Source organism: Bacillus rossius, chromosome 1 (genome assembly GCF_032445375.1).
Source record: "Bacillus rossius redtenbacheri isolate Brsri chromosome 1, Brsri_v3, whole genome shotgun sequence".
Lineage (NCBI taxonomy): Eukaryota > Metazoa > Arthropoda > Insecta > Phasmatodea > Bacillidae > Bacillus > Bacillus rossius.
Window position 1 is genome coordinate 277583063 of NC_086330.1, and position 25450 is coordinate 277608512.

The window sequence follows — 25450 nt, forward strand, 5'->3', positions numbered from 1 at the left end:
TAATGGAGTATGAGAAATTTTTAATTGATCATTTTGGAATCTTAGAGAACATATTCGATATTATATACATTGAGTTCTTAAAATTTTCCAGATGCTTATAAAAGTTTTAAACATTTCAAGTAGAAATAGGTACTTCAAAATAAATACCTACGCCTATAGGCTGTATTGAAAGAATTTTTGACGTGACAACGTCTAATAAATCGATGAACGCCGTCTGCACGCACGAAAAAGTGTCCCGTTACGCACATTGTCCCGTCACGCTGTGTCCCGTTACGCACATTGTACGCTTGCGCCGCATCTATCTCTCTTCGACTCGATTGTAACAACTATCGATTTGACTTTTTCGAGGCACATTAAACTTGAAACACTCCCATTCGTTTCCTACTTTTCCTATCATCGTCCTATCCTTAACAGAATAAACAGATTGGAAAAAGTTAAATAGCAAACATGTATAAAAGTTATAGTTAAAATAATCTCTTCGTTAAAGTAATAAACATACTTTAATTAATGAGTGCAAATAAAAGTAAATTTATCAATTAAATTCTAGATTTAATTTTACTCATTCTTTGTATCCATACAAAATAGTGATAATTCAATAAAAATGATTAAATTTTATTCATAAAAGTATGCAATCATTTCATCAATGTTTTGTTATGACGTGGTCACGTTAAACTATCGTCCGTAAACCGACTTTACAGACAACCAATTTTTTGGTTACGTTCTTTAACCTGAAATAGAAGATATAAAACTATAAAATTGAAAGGAAAATTTTCCATGGGCCTTTGATGTGTTTGCAAACAAATTTTATAGAGGTATAGCATTTGTATGGTAAATTTACCATGCAATTTTAGAAGCTATTTACCGTATATATTAATATGACATAATTGTTTGGATTTCTCTTTTACTGCTACTTATTGTTTGATACTTCAAGACTTTTACAATCAATGTAACAAAGTACAACTTTAATATTGAAAACAAACGAACCTTATTTTGTTTGCATCCTCTAATATTAATTTTTTTGTAAATCTCTACTGTTTGAATAAACCAGTTGTTCAGCTCCTGTAAGTGGTATTTATGTTCGAAGATTTTTTTTTCCTCTATATAATATTCAGTGGAAATTTTTCAGCCTAATTCTGACTCATTAGGTTCTTCTGTATAGTTTCAACGAAGAAAAATGACATGTCACATGTTATATATTTTACTTGAAAAAAACAAACAAAATGGTTTAGACATTTGAAAATAACAATAAACTATGTAGGTAACATTCAGATGAACTTCACTTGAGATGAAGTTCATCTGATTGAGTTTTAGTTCTATTTAATCAAGAATTGTATACATTTTTGAAGAGAAAATTTGCAATACCTATATGTAAATATACACTCATTAATAATATAATATTTTTGTATGTATTTAAAATGGACATGTATTTTTCGCGAAAATATCTCGAGACTAACTATGTGATAAAACACTGTAGCATCGTGCGTGCTTCATGATTGGTCGAGTTTTTTCAGGTAAACAAATCACAGCAATAAGGCCGAAGACGAAAACCTGTTCCTAGTAGTTTATGAATCGGGGAAGGAAAAACGACGAGTAAGGAAAAGAAAGGTGTGCGTCAAGTTTTCTTACAACCGCTGCCGTTCTAGTTCCTGGAATTGTAACAGACTGTGACGTCATTCTACGTGTATTTCCTTCTCGCACAGGGGGACGTTTGACATCACCATGGAGTGGCTTGTTAGAAAATGGTCAGTTAAACCACTTGCACATGAATAAATTTTAAGGCTAGGAGTTTGTTTAATGGCTTGAAAGGAACTGGTTAAGAAGAAACGTAAAAATACTTTTATCAAGTGTATATTGTTTAATAAACATGAAACAAGAAATCAGGAAAGCGATACATATACTTCATGAAAAATAGGCGACAAATGGTTTTCAGTGATTGTCAGTTCCCTTTATGCGTGAAAAAGTTCATCTTTTTACCTGTAATATTGCAAACTTCCATGTTGAGAAATATATCTCTAAGATGGTATAGTTTCGCTATTGTTTACGAAATAAATTGAAAAAGTATACCTTTAACTTTCAATTATAAGGAAAATAGTTGCCGTAAACAATAGTAAAAATATAAAGGTTGTTTTTAAAAAAGATGACTTATAAATGCCAGAACAATCGTGTCCTTAGTCCTTTACTTTAGATTTTTACTAAAAACTGAAACAAATTATAATTTAAAACGTATTAAACCGAGTCATTCATTTAGATTAATGAAAACGTATTTTTATGGAATCCAGACGAAAAAAGAATTTTAAAATTTCATTATGGCCTTAAAGGTTTCAAAAACACTATATACTGAATATATAACTACGAACTTTTAATTGGCTTTGTTGAAAAACTTTTTTTAGGACTTAAATCTTGGCAATAAATTCCACCTGTATATTGTTAGTCACCAAGATTACTAAATAAAAAAAACAAGATAAATATTGGGTTCAACAACCCCCCAAACTAAACTAAAAATTCCTCTCAGTATTTAGGCAAATGTATCATGATAATGAGCTGCTGACTTTGAGACGTCTCAACTGGGTTGTCTGTGATGCGATAGTTTTTTGGTTGTTATCTTCTCCACTGCCCAGAGTCCTCCAGATGGGGCCAATAGCAGATACAGCACAACAATAGGTATAAGCTCTTGAATGTTAGCATATCACGAAATGAATCCGCGTAATTTTCCGGCAAATAGGTACAATATTCAGGATAATTTCGATCACATCTCTGCAAACCAGTGAACTCTGCCGGTCAGAGTCCAGTTTACTGTTCAAACAGAATTATTATTTTTCTTCTCAGCTGCGAGTTTATACGACCGCCTTCAACAATCGTCTCACCACTGATTTGGGGAATTCAGTTTCCTGTCCCTAAGAAGTATTCATAATTTATTTTGGGTTAATTATTACTAACGTTCCAGACAAAGCGTTTGTGTTAAACCATACAAGCCAGTTAATGTTAATTTTGTATAAATATATAAGACTGACACTACAGTTATTACTGAGGCCAACATAAAGAATTAAATGATATAATGTACAAGAGTTTATATAAAACAAGATTGACATGAAATACAGGATAAATATAAAATGAATGTCCCAATTTGAAATGAATTCAATAACCGATTTTTTTTTACAAATATTTACTACATATCATACATCGAATTGAAGGAAAACCAATCTAGTTTTTCTTACAAATGTTCAATATGTGTACATTTATTTATACGGCACTCATCCAAACTTTGGTTAAAACGTCCGGAGTAATGAAAGCAATATATTTTTCAATTCTGTGTCTCAAATCTGGCATATCATTAGGCAGTGGCGGAACGTAGACACAGTTTTTTATAAAGCCCCAAAGGAAAATTTTTTTCGCATGGCGTTATGTCAGGTGAACGTGGAGGCCAGCGAAAAAGTGCTATGTCGTCTTGACCATTACGACCAATCCGACGGTCAGGCACTCCGATGTTCAACCACTCTCGCACAAAGAGATTACAATGGGGAGGGGCTCCGTCCTGTTGCCAAATAGAGTTTACAGTTTGACGCTCTACTAATTGGGGAAAGAGCCATTCATCCGCACTGCAAGCGAGAAAACAAACAAAGCAGTGTTCGCGCATGCGCTTATCCGAAACTGTTTCAGTTACTTTTTGTTTGTGATCTTGAACCAACACTCTGTTACGCTTACAGTTAAATTTTACAAGTGGTACGTTCTTTAATTGACATACTGCATATCTATCATTCGACCCAGCGGTGAAACGGTCACCTCTAAACTACCGAAGTTTTGTTTTGTTTGGTGCCTGTTTCGACCTCGCGTTGTCGCTGTCCTCGTGCAGCTACCAGCCCGCCTCTGCTCTTGACGGCGGCTGGCGGAAGCAGAGAGCCGCGCCCGCGGGTGTTGATTCCGCGAGACACCACAAGCCCACCTCCGTGAAGGCCACTTCGCTGAGACAGGCGCACAGAACACAACAACGTTACACGATATTAGGTCACGTTATATTCCACGAAAAGATTTCGAAACTAGTTGGGCGTTGATAGTTGATATGCTTTGCCTACGTTCGTGTCTTAAATATTTTACAAGATATCGAATAACGATCGAATCAAAGATAACATTTCTACGCATAACAGTTGATAAGCGCATGGTATTAATAATTTCGAGTGATGTTTTAAGATTAATCTATAATTTTGATTTAAATTTACATATGTTACATTTTGCAAGAGTGAGTCAACTTTACGTTGGAGTAATTATTAGCTATCTGTGTGCAAATCTTCAGGTGTTAACGTGAAATTTTAAAATCGATCAAGGTTTATTAAAGGTGTTCTCTTCGAAAAGCAATTAATTTTAATTTTAGGGTTTATTTGAATTATATTTTAACCGTTGTGATAATACTAATTATCTCAGAACACTGAAACTTTAGTTTAACTATTTTTCAGTGTTTATTTATATGTCTTTCAAGTGTAATTATCTTTAGGGTTTATTTATTTCTCTATGTTTAATGTTGTGCAAAGATATGAGTAGTATATGAATGGGGTTCCGAGATCTGGCTTCTGGCTGTGGTGCCGGTGCCGGTGTCCGACATCTTGGATTTGTGACGTCACGGCGGCAAAAATTCCTCAAAATTCCTCAAAAATGACTCAAAATGACTCAAAAATTCCCGTTTTAAGAAAAAATTTCCCGTTTTCGAGGGAAAAATTCCCATTTCGAGGGAAAATTTCCCGTTTTATTCCTCAAAAATCCCAACGGCTAGAAATGTCCTGATAGAGGCTTAAGCATCCTTAACTCAAGCCTCAGTTAAGCCTCTATCAGGATGTGACCTTGAACTTTGACCTTGACCCCGACGGCCATCTTGGATCCACCATCTTGGATGACATCATTTCGTTTTCTCGAACATTCCGGCATTGTGTTATCCGCCATTTTGAATTATGACGTCACCGTTGCAATTTCCGTTACGGCCGCCATCTTTAACTTTTTTATTCATTATCCGATTTTAACGAAAATTTTTTTTAAAATTATAAAAAAATTTAAATAATAAAATTTTAATAAAATTTTTTTAAAAATCATACATTAACGACACGGAGTTTGGAGTCCTCGGTTCGAACCCGGTGAGGGCAAAGAAAAATTAAAAATGGCGACCGATCCTTCCCCTACGGTGGACGCAGGCATACTGACTCCCTCCACTTTTTTTTTCAAAGCATAAATATATCGTCAGGTAGTATGATGTCATGTCCGCCATCTTGTCCTCGTCTGCTGGAAGCCATCATCAGTGTATCGTCGGCGAGAGTGCGCTGACGCCATGTTAGTTTAATTCTTATCCGCTAGAGTGTAGTAATCATTTATTATTGCTGTGACACCCGACATCTTGTCATTTGGCTGCCATCTTGAAAATCCATAATTATTTAGCTAGAAATTCGGGAAAAATTCCAAAATGCATTAAATAAATTTGTAATCTATATACTGATCGATTAGGTCGACTAAGGTCCTTGGTACGATCTAGGACGATGCAAAAAAATTAAATATAACATCAATTTAACATAATAGTAACAGGTTCGAGGAATTAAACACCACAAGTTCTTTTACAAACATAATATTTATTACATAATGTCTATTCTACTACAGGATCATTTGCGAAAGCCAGCAATATTATAATCATTTAGTTCCGCAGCGGTGTGAAATGACTAATTCTTAGCTCCAATCGGTTTATACTAGACAGAGTCCAGCCAGAACCTTTACAGACATAGTCCACCTCTTCTTGACAGAGTTTCTGGATACCGTTTTTAACAGTTTGCTTCACATCGTTAGAACTGTAAATTACTGCAGCCGATGTCTTGAATGCACACTTCTTCACTTTGTCATCGAACGGATATGGCTTTCCATATATACAGTCCAACCACAAGTTATATTTCAAAGGTCCGTTTGTTGCTACATCATCAGTAAGCTGATTGATTATCTTCTGTCTGATATCGTCAAGAAAATTACAAATGTCTTTCGACTCACCTAACGTATTTAAATAATAGTAGTCCTTCAATGTTCCACGAAATGCAGACTGCGCCAAGTAGAAACCATTATCGTTCACTTGTAATGCGCCGAACACAGTCTTAGGTTTATTTTCCTGTTCAGACGTCATACCAATCGGTTGCTGCACATCGGTTTTCTTGCTTGTACGCTCACGAGCCTTCAACCTAAACCGAGGAGTCGAAATTTCTGCAGGTAGTTCAGCAGTAGGCACACGGACTTCACCTTTACAGTTTTTCGCATGTCGACGCAAATTATCAGTTCTAGTAAACCATTCATGACACTCATCACATCGAAACTTCATGCGAGATGGATTCTTCGTGCATTTGCTCCGCTCATGTCTTCGTGCATCATGGGAAAATGCGAACGACGTATCACAGTAGCTGCAAGGATACCGTGGTGATGAAGACGATCCTTTCAGACCCGATCCAGATACAGACGTTGCAACAGTAGTACCATTTCCAGGCATCCTCTTATGCACATCGATGCATCGTTGTTGCGACGAAACCTTTACTTTCTGCCGCACAGCAGGACCTTTGCATGCCTTCATGTGCGTTTTCATATTATCTTTTCTGGCAAACTGCTTATGACATTTCTCACAAACAAACATTTTACGATATAGGTTCTTGGCACATTCGCTCCTCTCGTGTCGTCGAGCATTGCTGCTGTTTGAGAAAATCTTGTCACAGTAACAACACCGATGTTCGTTAGTTGTTGTCGATTCGGCATCCATTGAAGCCTCCATCGAGGGCGAAACGAAGTTCGTCGAGTTTTCCTGCACAGCCAGCACTACCGGCATTAAAGTCTCTTCTGCTGGTGGTATCGCGTCTGATGAAGTCTCCTCCAGTGTTGTCGCCGTGGTTGTCAACGGAATCTGCTCCTTCTCCGTCGTAGATGTCGTCAAGGTTCCCGTAGTCGACGGTACAACCTCCATCGAGTTCGACGTTAAAGACGGTAAAGACGCCATCGAGGTCTCAAGAACAGATAATTGACACGACTTATGCACCAGAAGAAACAAACTAGACGATCCTTACACCGCCGACGTCAGTAACAAACTGAGCGATCTACTGTCTAGGACTCGCTTATATACATGCACCGTATGGAATAATACGCTAGTCAAATCAAGAACCATGTACAATAATACTAGAGTCAAATCTACAAAATTAAAAAAGAGGATCATTTGATCGAAAAAAAATTCGATCTCTCCAATATACGCCAGGCTCCAAGAGCTACAATTCACGTCATCAGATCCATCTACATTTTGCTCCTATGCTTCAATTGACCATTAGCTGCAAGTTCTCCAACAGCTCCATCAGCTCCAACACGTAATGTACGCGCAATACATGCAATTTACGTACAATAAATGTAATGATTACACAGTACACACAGGAAACGGAACGTACACACAGTACACACAGGAAACGGAAACGTACACACAGTACACACAGGAAACTGAACGTACACACAGTACACACAGGAAACAGAACGTACACACAGTACACACAGGAAACGGAATGTACACACAGTACACACAGGAAACGGAACGTACACGCAATTTACGCAAAGTACACGCAATGTACGCAATGTACGCAATGTACACAATATATATGCAATGTACACACAATGACTACGCTTCGTTCGCGCAGGACAAGCATTTAATGAAAACGAAGCACGTTTGGACGGAAATTCTATAAAACGAAAGCTCATTTAACGAAAAGGAGGCACATTCTCTCGTTCATTGAACTTGGTAGGATACGATCGTCAATGATAAGTTAGGATATAATCTCTCCAACAGTCTATGAATCCAACAGTTTATATTTCCATTAGCCATCGACTCCAACAGTCATTGACTCCAACAGTCATTGGCTCCAACAGTCATTGCCTCCAACAGTCATTGGCTCCAACGGCCTTTTGGTTCATCAGCTCCAATGATATTTGGTTAGAATGCTACGACTCTAAGAGACTATGAGACTACAATTCTACGAGTGTACAAGACTCCTCCAACTACCTTCAAGTGTACAAAGCTCCAACTACTTCAGCAGCATTATGTTATAAGATTACATGACTGCTTGTTTACATAGCTACAAGTCAACGAGGTTACTTGGCTACGTAGCTACAAGTATACGAGGCTCCAAACCATCATGACTACGCGACTACGAGCCATGAGGTAACGAGACTACGTGACTACGGGTATTCAAGCTTACGAGACTGCGAGGCTACAGAGATACGAAGCTTCTAGAACATACGTTTACGATACTGCGAGAATACAGGACTACAAGTGTACACGAGTACTTGACTACTTCTTAGCTTCATCAGCTCCAAATGGCTCCAACAGGTCCAACAGCCTCCAAATGGCTCCAACAGCTCCAACAGCCTCCAAATGCTTAACACAGCTCCAAATGGCTCCAAATGCTCCAAACGACCTCCAAATGCTTGACAGCTCCAAATGTCTCCAAATGCTTAACACAGCTCCAAATGGCTCCAAATGCTCCAAACGGCCTCCAAATGGCTCCAACAGCTCCAACAGCCTCCAAATGCTTAACACAGCTCCAAATGGCTCCAAATGCTCCAAACGGCCTCCAAATGCTTGACAGCTCCAACAGCCTCCAAATGCTTAACACAGCTCCAAATGGCTCCAAATGCTCCAAACGGCCTCCAAATGCTTGACAGCTCCAAAAGGCTCCAAATGCTTCAAAAGGCTCCAATTATCGCATCTGTCTTCGTCGGCATTTTCTCTTTTGCTCACACTGCTCCAACAGCATTATGTTATATGATTCCATGGATACTTTGTTACGTAGCTACAGGTCTACGAGGTTCCAATGCATCATGTTTACGAAGCTTCCAGAACACAGGGTTACGAGACTGCGAGGCTACAGGACTACGAAGCTTCCAGGACACGAGGCTACATGGCTACGAGACTACATGACTCTAACTGATTACAATAGCACCACTCAGTGGTGAGAGTTAGGTTATCTAATGCAAAGCAAATTGATGCAAGTAGTTCTGGCTGTCATCAACAGATGTAGCCACGTGTTGCTTGCAGGTGAATATTAATTAGTTATTTTATGTGGGATGCGGGATGCTCACTAACGATCGCAAAAGAAGGAAGGCTTCGCTAGACACCAAGGAGAAGGAAGTTCGTCCATCCTGTTAGTGCTTCTTAGATTTCTCAGAGATTATTTGACTGAATAATGATATATTTTTTTTAAATTTCCACCTGATAAAAATTTACAAGTGCTGATTTATTGGCAGAATTTCAATAATTAAATGCAACCTTGAATAAAAAATGACATGACTCATTAAGTAAAAAATTCTTCATGCAGAGATCAATTCCTCATCAGTAACCAGAAGCACTCGGAGAAAACCATCAGATGTCTAGTCAGGAATAATCAGGAGGACACGGAGAAAACCATCATAAAATTAGCAAGAATAATCAGCAGCACACGGAGAAAACCAACAAAATATTGACAAGAATAATCAGGAGCACACGGAGAAAACCACCAAAATATTGACAAGAATAATCAGGAGCACACGGAGAAAACCGCCGCAAGTTTTCTTTGATATCATAAAATTTCAGGAAAAAATAGTAATAAAAAATTAAAAAAAATAAAATAAAATAAATACATAATCAGATTCTGCTAGCTTGTGAACTTCTCATTGTTGAACAAAGATAGAGTTCTAGTAGAAGCCAGAATTTTATGTATTTTTTTTATTTTATTTTTTTTAATTTTTTATTACTATTTTTTCCTGAAATTTTATGATATCAAAGAAAACTTGCGGTGGTTTTCTCCGTGTGCTCCTGATTATTCTTGTCAATATTTTGGTGGTTTTCTCCGTGTGCTCCTGATTATTCTTGTCAATATTTTGTTGGTTTTCTCCGTGTGCTGCTGATTATTCTTGCTAATTTTATGATGGTTTTCTCCGTGTCCTCCTGATTATTCCTGACTAGACATCTGATGGTTTTCTCCGAGTGCTTCTGGTTACTGATGAGGAATTGATCTCTGCATGAAGAATTTTTTACTTAATGAGTCATGTCATTTTTTATTCAAGGTTGCATTTAATTATTGAAATTCTGCCAATAAATCAGCACTTGTAAATTTTTATCAGGTGGAAATTTAAAAAAAATATATCATTATTCAGTCAAATAATCTCTGAGAAATCTAAGAAGCACTAACAGGATGGACGAACTTCCTTCTCCTTGGTGTCTAGCGAAGCCTTCCTTCTTTTGCGATCGTTAGTGAGCATCCCGCATCCCACATAAAATAACTAATTAATATTCACCTGCAAGCAACACGTGGCTACATCTGTTGATGACAGCCAGAACTACTTGCATCAATTTGCTTTGCATTAGATAACCTAACTCTCACCACTGAGTGGTGCTATTGTAATCAGTTAGAGTCATGTAGTCTCGTAGCCATGTAGCCTCGTGTCCTGGAAGCTTCGTAGTCCTGTAGCCTCGCAGTCTCGTAACCCTGTGTTCTGGAAGCTTCGTAAACATGATGCATTGGAACCTCGTAGACCTGTAGCTACGTAACAAAGTATCCATGGAATCATATAACATAATGCTGTTGGAGCAGTGTGAGCAAAAGAGAAAATGCCGACGAAGACAGATGCGATAATTGGAGCCTTTTGAAGCATTTGGAGCCTTTTGGAGCTGTCAAGCATTTGGAGGCCGTTTGGAGCATTTGGAGCCATTTGAAGCTGTGTTAAGCATTTGGAGGCTGTTGGAGCTGTCAAGCATTTGGAGGCCGTTTGGAGCATTTGGAGCCATTTGGAGCTGTGTTAAGCATTTGGAGACATTTGGAGCTGTCAAGCATTTGGAGGTCGTTTGGAGCATTTGGAGCCATTTGGAGCTGTGTTAAGCATTTGGAGGCTGTTGGAGCTGTTGGAGCCATTTGGAGGCTGTTGGACCTGTTGGAGCCATTTGGAGCTGATGAAGCTAAGAAGTAGTCAAGTACTCGTGTACACTTGTAGTCCTGTATTCTCGCAGTCTCGTAAACGTATGTTCTAGAAGCTTCGTATCTCTGTAGCCTCGCAGTCTCGTAAGCTTGAATACCCGTAGTCACGTAGTCTCGTTACCTCATGGCTCGTAGTCGCGTAGTCATGATGGTTTGGAGCCTCGTATACTTGTAGCTACGTAGCCAAGTAACCTCGTTGACTTGTAGCTATGTAAACAAGCAGTCATGTAATCTTATAACATAATGCTGCTGAAGTAGTTGGAGCTTTGTACACTTGAAGGTAGTTGGAGGAGTCTTGTACACTCGTAGAATTGTAGTCTCATAGTCTCTTAGAGTCGTAGCATTCTAACCAAATATCATTGGAGCTGATGAACCAAAAGGCCGTTGGAGCCAATGACTGTTGGAGGCAATGACTGTTGGAGCCAATGACTGTTGGAGTCAATGACTGTTGGAGTCGATGGCTAATGGAAATATAAACTGTTGGATTCATAGACTGTTGGAGAGATTATATCCTAACTTATCATTGACGATCGTATCCTACCAAGTTCAATGAACGAGAGAATGTGCCTCCTTTTCGTTAAATGAGCTTTCGTTTTATAGAATTTCCGTCCAAACGTGCTTCGTTTTCATTAAATGCTTGTCCTGCGCGAACGAAGCGTAGTCATTGTGTGTACATTGCATATATATTGTGTACATTGCGTACATTGCGTACATTGCGTGTACTTTGCGTAAATTGCGTGTACGTTCCGTTTCCTGTGTGTACTGTGTGTACATTCCGTTTCCTGTGTGTACTGTGTGTACGTTCTGTTTCCTGTGTGTACTGTGTGTACGTTCAGTTTCCTGTGTGTACTGTGTGTACGTTTCCGTTTCCTGTGTGTACTGTGTGTACGTTCCGTTTCCTGTGTGTACTGTGTAATCATTACATTTATTGTACGTAAATTGCATGTATTGCGCGTACATTACGTGTTGGAGCTGATGGAGCTGTTGGAGAACTTGCAGCTAATGGTCAATTGAAGCATAGGAGCAAAATGTAGATGGATCTGATGACGTGAATTGTAGCTCTTGGAGCCTGGCGTATATTGGAGAGATCGAATTTTTTTTCGATCAAATGATCCTCTTTTTTAATTTTGTAGATTTGACTCTAGTATTATTGTACATGGTTCTTGATTTGACTAGCGTATTATTCCATACGGTGCATGTATATAAGCGAGTCCTAGACAGTAGATCGCTCAGTTTGTTACTGACGTCGGCGGTGTAAGGATCGTCTAGTTTGTTTCTTCTGGTGCATAAGTCGTGTCAATTATCTGTTCTTGAGACCTCGATGGCGTCTTTACCGTCTTTAACGTCGAACTCGATGGAGGTTGTACCGTCGACTACGGGAACCTTGACGACATCTACGACGGAGAAGGAGCAGATTCCGTTGACAACCACGGCGACAACACTGGAGGAGACTTCATCAGACGCGATACCACCAGCAGAAGAGACTTTAATGCCGGTAGTGCTGGCTGTGCAGGAAAACTCGACGAACTTCGTTTCGCCCTCGATGGAGGCTTCAATGGATGCCGAATCGACAACAACTAACGAACATCGGTGTTGTTACTGTGACAAGATTTTCTCAAACAGCAGCAATGCTCGACGACACGAGAGGAGCGAATGTGCCAAGAACCTATATCGTAAAATGTTTGTTTGTGAGAAATGTCATAAGCAGTTTGCCAGAAAAGATAATATGAAAACGCACATGAAGGCATGCAAAGGTCCTGCTGTGCGGCAGAAAGTAAAGGTTTCGTCGCAACAACGATGCATCGATGTGCATAAGAGGATGCCTGGAAATGGTACTACTGTTGCAACGTCTGTATCTGGATCGGGTCTGAAAGGATCGTCTTCATCACCACGGTATCCTTGCAGCTACTGTGATACGTCGTTCGCATTTTCCCATGATGCACGAAGACATGAGCGGAGCAAATGCACGAAGAATCCATCTCGCATGAAGTTTCGATGTGATGAGTGTCATGAATGGTTTACTAGAATTGATAATTTGCGTCGACATGCGAAAAACTGTAAAGGTGAAGTCCGTGTGCCTACTGCTGAACTACCTGCAGAAATTTCGACTCCTCGGTTTAGGTTGAAGGCTCGTGAGCGTACAAGCAAGAAAACCGATGTGCAGCAACCGATTGGTATGACGTCTGAACAGGAAAATAAACCTAAGACTGTGTTCGGCGCATTACAAGTGAACGATAATGGTTTCTACTTGGCGCAGTCTGCATTTCGTGGAACATTGAAGGACTACTATTATTTAAATACGTTAGGTGAGTCGAAAGACATTTGTAATTTTCTTGACGATATCAGACAGAAGATAATCAATCAGCTTACTGATGATGTAGCAACAAACGGACCTTTGAAATATAACTTGTGGTTGGACTGTATATATGGAAAGCCATATCCGTTCGATGACAAAGTGAAGAAGTGTGCATTCAAGACATCGGCTGCAGTAATTTACAGTTCTAACGATGTGAAGCAAACTGTTAAAAACGGTATCCAGAAACTCTGTCAAGAAGAGGTGGACTATGTCTGTAAAGGTTCTGGCTGGACTCTGTCTAGTATAAACCGATTGGAGCTAAGAATGTCATTTCACACCGCTGCGGAACTAAATGATTATAATATTGCTGGCTTTCGCAAATGATCCTGTAGTAGAATAGACATTATGTAATAAATATTATGTTTGTAAAAGAACTTGTGGTGTTTAATTCCTCGAACCTGTTACTATTATGTTAAATTGATGTTATATTTAATTTTTTTGCATCGTCCTAGATTGTACCAAGGACCTTAGTCGACCTAATCGATCAGTATATAGATTACAAATTTATTTAATGCATTTTGGAATTTTTCCCGAATTTCTAGCTAAATAATTATGGATTTTCAAGATGGCAGCCAAATGACAAGATGTCGGGTGTCACAGCGATAATAAATGATTACTGCACTCTAGCGGATAAGAATTAAACTAACATGGCGTCAGCGCACTCTCGCCGACGATACACTGATGATGGCTTCCAGCAGACGAGGACAAGATGGCGGACATGACGTCATACTACCTGACGATATATTTATGCTTTGAAAAAAAAAGTGGAGGGAGTCAGTATGCCTGCGTCCACCGTAGGGGAAGGATCGGTCGCCATTTTTAATTTTTCTTTGCCCTCACCGGGTTCGAACCGAGGACTCCAAACTCCGTGTCGTTAATGTATGATTTTTAAAAAAATTTTATTAAAATTTTATTATTTAAATTTTTTTATAATTTTAAAAAAAATTTTCGTTAAAATCGGATAATGAATAAAAAAGTTAAAGATGGCGGCCGTAACGGAAATTGCAACGGTGACGTCATAATTCAAAATGGCGGATAACACAATGCCGGAATGTTCGAGAAAACGAAATGATGTCATCCAAGATGGTGGATCCAAGATGGCCGTCGGGGTCAAGGTCAAAGTTCAAGGTCACAACCTGATAGAGGCTTAACTGAGGCTTGAGTTAAGGATGCTTAAGCCTCTATCAGGACATTTCTAGCCGTTGGGATTTTTGAGGAATAAAACGGGAAATTTTCCCTCGAAATGGGAATTTTTCCCTCGAAAACGGGAAATTTTTTCTTAAAACGGGAATTTTTGAGTCATTTTGAGTCATTTTTGAGGAATTTTGAGGAATTTTTGCCGCCGTGACGTCACAAATCCAAGATGTCGGACACCGGCACCGGCACCACAGCCAGAAGCCAGATCTCGGAACCCCATTCATATACTACTGATATGTGACTAAGAGAAGGTGATTTTGTCTATGGATCGGCGGATCTTTTAAAAAATGGAAAGGAGTGTGGATTGTTAACGATATAAGTTTGAGAGAATAAAATGAAGAAGGAAGTTTTAGTGGCTGGTATCAGCTATATTATCAGCTGATAGTTCACTGAATAAGTGAACTGTTGTGCCCCTGAGCCAGGGCGAATGCTATGGTAATATTTAATTACCGGGGCTACTTTTATCCGCTGAAATATAAGGTACCAAAAGTCTAATGTATTCAGTACTGAAGTTTTGTGTTCGGTGAGCCCCTCCTATTAACTGTTTCGGCATAGTATTTTATTTCTCTGGTTTTCATTATGGCACAACATAATTATTTTGAATTACGCCTAGTGGTCCCGATTTAAAGACTCTTGTGCACTCCGAAGTAACTGAGCTAGTTAATTTTTTTTATTCACTTTAAATACTATTATTTATCACAAATGAACTTTTGATTTTGGTTGTGCCCAACATAACTTTATAGATAAATTATATTTTATTTGATTTCTAATGAGTCATGGATAAGCAACCTAGTTTCTCAGTGTCGAAATAGGTAACCTTGGGCATAAGCCGCAATGGAAAATTACTTATAGCATAGTAAACATTTATGATTAATATAGTAATGTTAAAGTGTGGCGCCCATATAAACTTAATATAGTAACTATAATTCCTATCATATAAGTAAATACAATTATAGAGTAACAACTCAATGGGTTTCATTTTGCTTCGAAACACATAAGAGGTTACCCTATAATATTAGTATAAATTACAGAGTGTCGACCGTACGTGGGGCCCGATATTTTGTCAAGTAATTTTTGTTGAGTATAATCATGAATACCAGAGGGAGGTGCCATAACCGAGGCAATACCGGATCTAGGGACAGCAGCATGTCCGAGGACAGAGAGACAATTCCTATTCTGGTAACACAAGAGATAGAGGGAAACGAATCTAATCAGCCCACGGAACACTTGGAAACTATCTTAGTTTTAGTTCCTACTCCTAGTGAAAATATTGACTTAAATAACTTGCTCCAGGGACTCATGGACAGGTTAGATGCCAACGCTGCTGAAATAAATGCCAGGTTAGATGCCAACGCTGCTGAAATGAATGCCAAATTAGACTCTAACACTACCAGGTTAGATGCCAACGCTGCTGAATTGAATGCCAAATTAGACTCTAACACTGCCAAATTAGACTCTAACACTGCCAAATTAGACTCTAATACTGCCAGGTTAGATGTCAACGCTGCTGAAACCAGTGCCAGGCTAGATTCCTATACTGCACAACTGACTGGCATACAGCAAAGTATCCTCAGCTTCGAGAGTAACCTCAAGTTAGAGCTGCAGGAAGTTAGGGAGTCAGTATCAGTTGTAACCAACCGGATAACAACACTAGAGTTTAACACTGATCAGAAATTAGCCCAGCTTCAGAATCAATGCCAAGACACCACACAGAAGATACAGGAGGAGTTAGGCAGTGTGTCAGAACGCTTAGAACAAGTGGCCCAACAGGCTGCACAAAACCTCTGCAGTTTGGACAACACTAGTCAACAGGTGCACGAACAAATGGCACAAATTTCACACAAAACGGACGAACTAGGGCACCAACTAGAACAACGAGTAGGTAATCTGGAAAATCGCATGCTTACCCTCAGGTTGGACAACCTGATGGATAGACCCATCACTACCGCAGTTAAGCCCATAGCTATCCCTAGTAACGTGCCAGAGACGGCTTCACCAGTTACTACACCACATGCAGCACATTCTAGCCTTTCTCCTGCACTTGACCAAGTGGCCATTATGCACCACCCGGCCAGACAGTGGTCAGAGGCCATGCCTCGTTTCGCAGGTGGGGAAAATGAAAACCCCATGCGGTTTTTAAAAAAATTTGAGGAGTATTCAGCCATGTTTAAGCTGAATGACGAGGAGAAATTAAAATGCCTGAATACTGCCCTCCGCGAACATGCGTATTACTGGTGGGAAGTAATACAAACTTCGACCCACACATACGCAGATTTCCAAACTCAATTCAAGCAGAAGTTCTGGAGTGTGCGAATACAGGGCCACTTAAGAGCCAGGCTGCATGGGGAAAAATTCTACTATAAAAAACATAAGTCTCTGGAAGCCTATCTCTCGAGCATGTTCGAACGTACCAGATATTTAGACCTACCAATGAATGACGAGGAATTTATTTCCATGTTTCTTGGACAACTACCCTACAAGTACCAGTTACAGCTAACTGGTAGGAATTTTTCGAATATTACCGAGTTTAGAGAACAGTTACTGGCATTCGCCAGGCTAGAGCAGCAGGGGCGGATTAATACCACTGAACCAGAAAAGGCACAAGCTCAGAAATCACCTCCGCTTTACCAACAGTGGCAGCGCGGCGGGGAACAGCCCAAAATACGAGTCAACACCGCCAAATGGAAGTTTCACCACACTGGTAAATGGAACAACCGGCAGAATCGAATACATAACTCGAACTTCTGGAGCGGGAAATGGAGTCGTCCCGGTGGTGACGAGTACGAGCCGAGCCACCATGAACAACCCCATAACAAGAGGTCGCAACACGAAGAACAACGGCTTCCCAGGTACGAGTACCCAGAGCGACCAAGATCACCACATCAAGGGTACCACGACCGATTGCCAAGATCACCGGAGCAGCAGCAACAGCTAGTGTTCCCTCCCAGTGGAGCTGAAACCGTCCAGTCAGCGAACACCACGACGAGTTTCCCCACTCACAACTTCCCCTCGTCCACGTCAAAGTACCAACAAGGATACTTTGCGCGGCAATCACCAATCCCTCCCAACAGCAGCCAGATGCAGCAGCTGCGACAACAGCAGCAGGCCAGCTCATCATCAAACGCCGCCTTGGCTAGCACAGCCAATGTTACGGCGTTAAACTAGCAAGGATTAGTGGTGATACGCCCCGATCATTAGTCCAGGGACCAGACATGGGGGTAAATGATTACCAGCAGTTAATCCTGTGGAGCGGCAGACCGGCGTACACCCCTCATGAGGCCATATGCCTGGTTCGGTCGGAGGCGATACCAAACCAATATTTACCCATCTGCGACGAGAATCCGGATCAGGATAAACTTCCTAGCAGGGAAGAAATTGAGGATTTAATTAGAGCAAAGCTACACCTAGAAGCCAGGAATAGGCAGAAGCGGAAAACCAGGCGCAAGCTACACCGTTTTAAGGTCGGTGACCTTGTGCTGTTAAGAACTGCACCAACAAGCAACAAGTGGGCGAATGTAACAAAGAAGTTATTCCTACTCTACAGTGGACCCTACGAGATTCTCCAGGTACATCGGGAGAACTGTTACACCTTAAAGGAAGTGTCAACAGGTATCAATGTGGGAAACTACAACATTAATCATTTAAGGGCCTACCACGCACCAGCTGTGCAAGATATGTAAGATCAGAGTATACAAAATAGTTAGCTATATGTATACTGTACTGTTATTGTGCCTAGAATTATTAATAAGATTTATGTGTAACTGTGAATTTATACCGGAAGGTTATGGTGTTAGTCAGCTGAGTTTTTTTTTTTTAATTTTGTGAACTCAGTTGATTTCGGCTAGGTGAAGCGTAGTCTTCCTAGCATTTATGTGGTTCAGTACGAGAGTAAATGCTTTTGTCCTTAGGCAGAGACCTAGAGGATGTACTGTGAACCTGGTGTACTGTATGTACATGTTTATTGGCAGCACCTAATAGTTCGGTTCACACACACGAATTGAGTAATTTTAATGTACACTGTCAGTACAGGCTGTAGATTGGTGCTAATGTATACCTAGGCAATGTTCTGTTGTAGACACGGACACCCTGACACACTGTGTGTAAACAAACAAGAAGGTACTGTAGAAATTGAAAATAATGGCTTACCTTGTTATGATCCAGGTTACAGTCTTTTTACCTACCTATTTCCTAGGCATTCCTCATTTCTAACACTTTTCAATCAGTAGTAAATAATGCTGACTAGGATTGTAATCCCACAGGATTACCCTATCTAAGTGGATATTTACTTCATCCACAAATTCCTAGATATCACACATGAAGAAAGAATTAGCTATATAGCTGTCTAGAGAGACCACCTTCAATTCTCTTTAGATTAATTTTGAAAAGAAAGAAAATATAGCTGACAAGAAAGAAAAATGCACATTAATCATTGAATTTCACTTGTTTACATCATACAGATAGCACTCAGGTTGAAATCACTGTAATTCACTGTCTATTTCTTGATGTGAAAAGATTCTTCAGTGATGAGTGTAGAATGTTATTATTTGTTAATTGACAAAATATTATTAAATATCTGTGAGGTAATTAATAACAATGCTAAAAAGCTAGCGATGTGAAAATGTGATTTAATGTTGTTTTATGGGAGACCAAATGAAACAATTATGATTACTAAGTATAATCAGAAATAACTGTAAAATATTAGAATATGTGCATATCAATATTAATGGCCAGGAATGTGCTATTCCTATATACCAGCAAGTCATTTATGAAGTTCTAGTAATCACTGTAAATATTTATTTAATATGTGCATCTCAATGTTATTGTGTTTGAAGTTTAATTATGTGTTCCTGCACTGAAGTTTAGTTAATGTTTCTAAGAACAAGTTGATTGTAAATATAATATATATATCATAATGAAACAAATGTTTATTGTTATAGGCAGAATTCCAGGAAATGTTATTATTTCTGCCATAAAATGAATGTACTAACATAATAATGTTTAATAATGAAGTTTAACAAACAACTATTTCAATTGATGGTATGATACCAATTGTAATATAGCAAAGCTTTCTTTGGCTGGGTTAAAATTAATTATTTTCAGCCAAAATAACTAAATAGTTATCTATTGTTGTAGACAAGTAAAAATTATCACATTTATTTACACAGCATGAACATGGAAAAAAATACCCAGTCTCAACAATAGTCCACATCTGATTTCCACTATATTATGTAGTTGTGTTATTATGTTAATGAATTATGCTTATTTTATTTAATATTTTTGGTTAATATGAGTTGTGTCAAATTATGTGTGTTTAATTTAAGATTTTAAATTTTTAATAAGTAGGCCTATTTTAAACCAAGGTTGCTTACCCATTATTTAAGGTTAGTTAGGGTAGCAAGTAAAGAAGAATTTTTACGTTCCGGTGTCTGCAGCGAATGGAGAATAAACTGTACGAGGTAGTTCACTTGGACGCTTAAAGTTAAAAAGCGCGGGTGCATTTAGAGGCTAATATATAACAGTTTAATGAGTGTTTATAGTGTACACGATTGCGCGGACGAACTACGGACCGAGATGAATTCTTCTTGATCCTCGTCTACTGCATGGGGTAGTAGCATCAGCAGTGACAGCGTCCACCACGTCTGTCAGGCTTTAGGCATGACGTCCCACTGCAGGCCTGGGGTGGAGCGGCCGAGAGGTATATTCCAGGCATGGGTTGTCTGGAATGGCTGCCACAGTCCTCGCTAGCCTGGATCACGATGTCAATGTGGTGACATCAGTGGTTGTCATTGGCTTGGACGGCGTCCCGGTCAACAGCGTCCAGCGACGGCGTGTATCTGCACATTGAGCGGTATTGCTTAGTACCCGCAACACAACACTTGTTGATAGCAGCCTCGTAATTCCCTGCAGAATCAACTCCTACCTTGTAACCAGCGGCAGAACGAGTTTTCTTCTTTGTTCCCGAGACCTTCAGCGAGGTAATAGACACCTCGATTCACGACGCCGGGTGTTTGTTTACCAGACACTTGTTGATAGCAGCTGCCCGCTCCCAGGATGAAGAAATATGGTGTGAGCCGTTACGATTCTCAACTGTCACGAAACTCAGTGTTACCAACTTTTGGCAAATGTCAAGTTTCAGTGTTTGAATTTGAAATTATGGTACGACCTAAATTAAACCAAATTTAAGGTAATTTTTGTGTGAATTAAGGCCGAGAGCGGCATCTGTGATAATACTAATTATCTCAGAACACTGAAACTTTAGTTTAACTATTTTTCAGTGTTTATTTATATGTCTTTCAAGTGTAATTATCTTTAGGGTTTATTTATTTCTCTATGTTTAATGTTGTGCAAAGATATGTGACTAAGAGAAGGTGATTTTGTCTATGGATCGGCGGATCTTTTAAAAAATGGAAAGGAGTGTGGATTGTTAACGATATAAGTTTGAGAGAATAAAATGAAGAAGGAAGTTTTAGTGGCTAGTATCAGCTATATTATCAGCTGATAGTTCACTGAATAAGTGAACTGTTGTGCCCCTGAGCCAGGGCGAATGCTATGGTAATATTTAATTACCGGGGCTACTTTTATCCGCTGAAATATAAGGTACCAAAAGTCTAATGTATTCAGTACTGAAGTTTTGTGTTCGGTGAACCCCTCCTATTAACTGTTTCGGCATAGTATTTTATTTCTCTGGTTTTCATTATGGCACAACATAATTATTTTGAATTACGCCTAGTGGTCCCGATTTAAAGACTCCTGTGCACTCCGAAGTAACTGAGCTAGTTAATTTTTTTTATTCACTTTAAATACTATTATTTATCACAAATGAACTTTTGATTTTGGTTGTGCCCAACATAACTTTATAGATAAATTATATTTTATTTGATTTCTAATGAGTCATGGATAAGCAACCTAGTTTCTCAGTGTCGAAATAGGTAACCTTGGGCATAAGCCGCAATGGAAAATTACTTATAGCATAGTAAACATTTATGATTAATATAGTAATGTTAAAGTGTGGCGCCCATATAAACTTAATATAGTAACTATAATTCCTATCATATAAGTAAATACAATTATAGAGTGACAACTCAAGCGGTTTCATTTTGCTTCGAAACACATAAGAGGTTACCCTATAATATTAGTATAAATTACACCGTATATATTTATGTATAAAAACGTTTTAAAAACGGGTTTTTTCATGGACCATTGTTGTATGAAGAAGTTTGCATTAATGAATATTAATTATGTGGGGTGGAAGAAGCCATTATCGATATAATACTATATAAAGAGAGATGGTTACTTTGTAAAAGGTCAACTGAAAAAAACATAACTGATTCAAAATTTTCTGTAATTGTTACTAACCAAACATCATTATTCTAGACGTTCATTGATAACATTTTATTGAAAAATAATATTATTGAATTAAAACAGGTTTCAAACGACCAAATTGGCTGTACTGTATATTATAAGTTATTACTGTATAATAAATTACCACAGCAACGTCCACTGTATTTACTCACACCTGGGGACTGGAAAAACTCACCGGTTCAACGACCTCCAGGATACACTCCATGTTCCTCTGCAACACTGGCGAACGTCGCCTGTTTAATGGCTGCGGTCCTGTGAGGCGTCTCAACTGAGTGACTTTGATTCGACACTTCTTTGACTGAGAGTTTCTAACTGGCCAATGTTTGTGCACATATATGGTGAATAAAATAGTAGAAGACGCATACAGCTATAATTATTTAAAATTAAAGCATATCACAAAATGAATCCACGAATGTTTCAGAGTAACTACTTATACCCATACGTGCAATTTCTTTCTGTTAGCCTGACCTTAAACGACAACAGGTCACGAGAACATAAATAACAAAAAGCGATATATACTTTGAATGTGTGAGCCATTTTTTGAAATTTCGATGGTTTGAAACACTTATAGATATTAATTTAGATATAAAATTCATTATTATGAATCTTGAAATAAACCTTGTTTTGATAAAACCACTATCTGTCCGTGCCAATCAGGGTACCGCAAATAGACTTAAATAATTTGTTAAGACTTTGCGTCTTTAAAGTCCAATTGAGGTGCGTTAACAACGAAAAGAATGCAGGTAAGTTTGGTGGCTGGCTCGTATGCTGTACATTTTTGTTTTGCAAATGGAACAAAACATTCACGTAAAATTACAGATATTTGTAAATTTATACATTTAAACGGAAACTTCAGCATCAACTACAAACTACTGTTAGCAGTAATGATGGGTTCGGATTATTACCCAGGCATTCATGCTTTGTGACATCCCAATACCTCATATAGTTAAAGATATTTGTAAACCGTTCCCTGAATAGCTCTTCAGTATTTTAATGCTCATATTAATAAACACAGTAAAACGAAATAAAGTCAAATCCCTGACAATTCGAGTTTTTTAGTATTGTTTGAAAAAATCAATGAAAACATAAAGTTATGCGCCAATTTTCGTAAGAAATTCTCAGAATTATCTCGAAAAAACGTATTGCATATATGAAAAAATAACTATAGCCATCCATTAGTTGTACAAAGTTACAGAATATGTCTTGTAATATTACCAACAATTTTTTGGCAAACTGGTTTCCAAACGAATCTTTTGTAAATTTACATACATTTTATTTCTTTGTAGAGGCAAAGAGACGTTTCAAAGCCCGTACGCCCAGCCTAATGGCCTATTTGAGGAGCGAGATGGCAGGAATCATAGGGAATGGCAATGCGGGGACGTGCACGACCTAGATGTAATGGTGTTCATTAGCGCCCTCTCAGCGGCGGCCGACTACACTAATCGCTAATCAGCAGACGTGTGTGAAACCATCCGTTCAATCAGATAACCAATAATAGTTCTTCAATACGTAGATAAGCGCCAAAATCACACCACTGTTGTATTTCGCTAAGCTGTCCACGACTAAACTCTAAAAAATTAATTTTGCGCACAGTTGAAATATGTTTACTTGGCATTAACGAATAAACCTATCCTGATATTATTTCTGTAAATGGATCTGAAAACATCCTGTTAAATTACTGATATTTGTAAATTTGTAATTTTACATGAAAACAACTGCATCGCTAGAAATGAAATGTTCTCGTTAATACTTATTTCAGATTTTTGCCAGCTCATTGATGCTGTGTGTTATCCCAGAACCTCCAATAGTTTAAATTATTTGTAAACCGTTCCCTGAATATTTTTCCAGTATTAAATATGCACATTAAAAAGCATGATAAATATATAGACCCATTGTTTAAATATTATATTTTCTTTACCGTAGATTCAAAAAAATTGTGACTATATTAAACACCAGTCAATATTTAACTTTATAGTAAGCACAACTTGAAAGTACCCAAAGAACTTTGTATTACACATATATCTTCATTTCTCCACCGTATAAAGTTATAGTTACATCTCAGATCTTATAGTTTCCCTACGCACGACGCTAAGACTGCGTGCCGGTTCACAGCTATGCGCTCAGAGGCTGGATCAGATCAGTTGCTAATGCGGACAGCACAGTCAGCAACCAGTGCGTCGCGGAACTGACACCGTCATCATTGCCGGTCCGCATGCCTGTCTGTGGCATCGATCCAGGGGCTCGCGGGGTGCCGCCCACTACCTCTTGGCATGTGTCTGTGTGTACTTTTTTGATGTGTTTGGGTGTAAATGATTCTGGAGTCTGTGGTAGGGGGTGGCTGTTTGGATGTGGTGGAGTGCTGGTGTCTGGTTGCGTGGATGAATGTGGCGGAGTGGGGAGTGATGCGCTCACGAGGTCCGCCAAGGCCCCCGCTGAGCGCTAGCCAGTCTGCGCCTGGGTGTTTCTTGTAGTCGAGCTGGAGTGGTCTGTGTTGGCCGCCTGAGTCCACCTAGGGCCCTCTAGGCAGAGGAATAGCTGAGGAGGGGGTTAGGCCGGAAGCCGTCCCCGACTCGTGCCGAGTCCGGACTGAAGCAGCCCCCCCTCCCCCTTCCACGACCGACTCACGCTCATATGGCGTATGTCTGGGACACCCCTTGTTCCGTCAGGTCTTAAGTTGTGGTCGACATTTAGGCAGCGTGGCCGGCCCGGTTTTGTAGCGGGGCGCCCTCGCCTAGGCTGCTGGTGCCTGGTATGCGTCCTCGGTTGATTAGTTATTGTGAGGCACGCCTCGGCAGACATCACGGGTACCAAGTGTGGTACAGGAACATTCAGGGGGTGTCTCTCTGTTTGCTGGGCCACGAGGGCGGGGGTGGTGGCCGCCCCTCCCGAGCCTCCTCTGGCCTCTTGGGGTGCGATTTGGGGCCCCAGGTGGGTTCCGTGCGGTCTGCTGTGTTGGGTCACGTGGTTGTCTGTCGTGCGCCACCTGCTGTTCAGTCAGGGTCAGGCAGGCGTGGTCAGCGGTAGCTTTCGATCTCCTCCGGGTCTGTGTGATGATGGTGTGTGAAATGAGTTGGCATTTATTGAGGGCATGGAGTGTCGAGATTCTCGTGTATCTGTTGAGTCCTGTGATGAGCCGGAGCACTCGGTTTTGGGCGCCCTGCAGTGGCTTGACTGTTTTGGCTGGGGCGTAGCCCCACGTCTCCACCCTGTATTGCATGGCTGGCCGTATGGACGCCTGGTATACGCGGGCTTTCGTCCGGCCGGGAAGCGTGTTCCCCCTGAGGAGGGGGCACAGCGCACCCACCATCTGTCGGCACCGCGCCACCTTGTGCTCGATGTGGGCGGGCCAGGTCGAGAGCCAGCCCCAGGTATCTCGCCGACTTAGCTACCGGTATCTCTGTAGTGGGGGCTGCGGCCTGCGACGGGTCAAGAGGACGGAGACCGACTTTTCGGCATTGGCCTTAATTCGCCAGCGCTCCAGCCACTCTTCGAGGTACTCCAGGTGGTCCTGTTAACGCTCTCTCAGGCCCTGAACGTCCCATCCTGTCGC

The 25450-nt window shown here is 39.9% G+C and overlaps 2 protein-coding genes across 2 annotated transcripts in view; both read left to right on the top strand.

Annotated features, from left to right (window-relative positions):
- The window catches only part of LOC134527501 (uncharacterized), a 28884-nt gene extending 11181 nt beyond the window's left edge, over positions 1–17703 (top strand). Inside the window, exon 2 of the mRNA XM_063360226.1 lies at positions 17094–17703. Within this exon, the coding sequence (XP_063216296.1) occupies positions 17094–17703 (610 nt within the window). The remainder of the gene's footprint in view (positions 1–17093) is intronic.
- Positions 1–25450, top strand: part of LOC134527621 (ABC transporter G family member 20-like) — a 138759-nt gene that overhangs the window by 4308 nt on the left and 109001 nt on the right. The window lies entirely within an intron of this gene.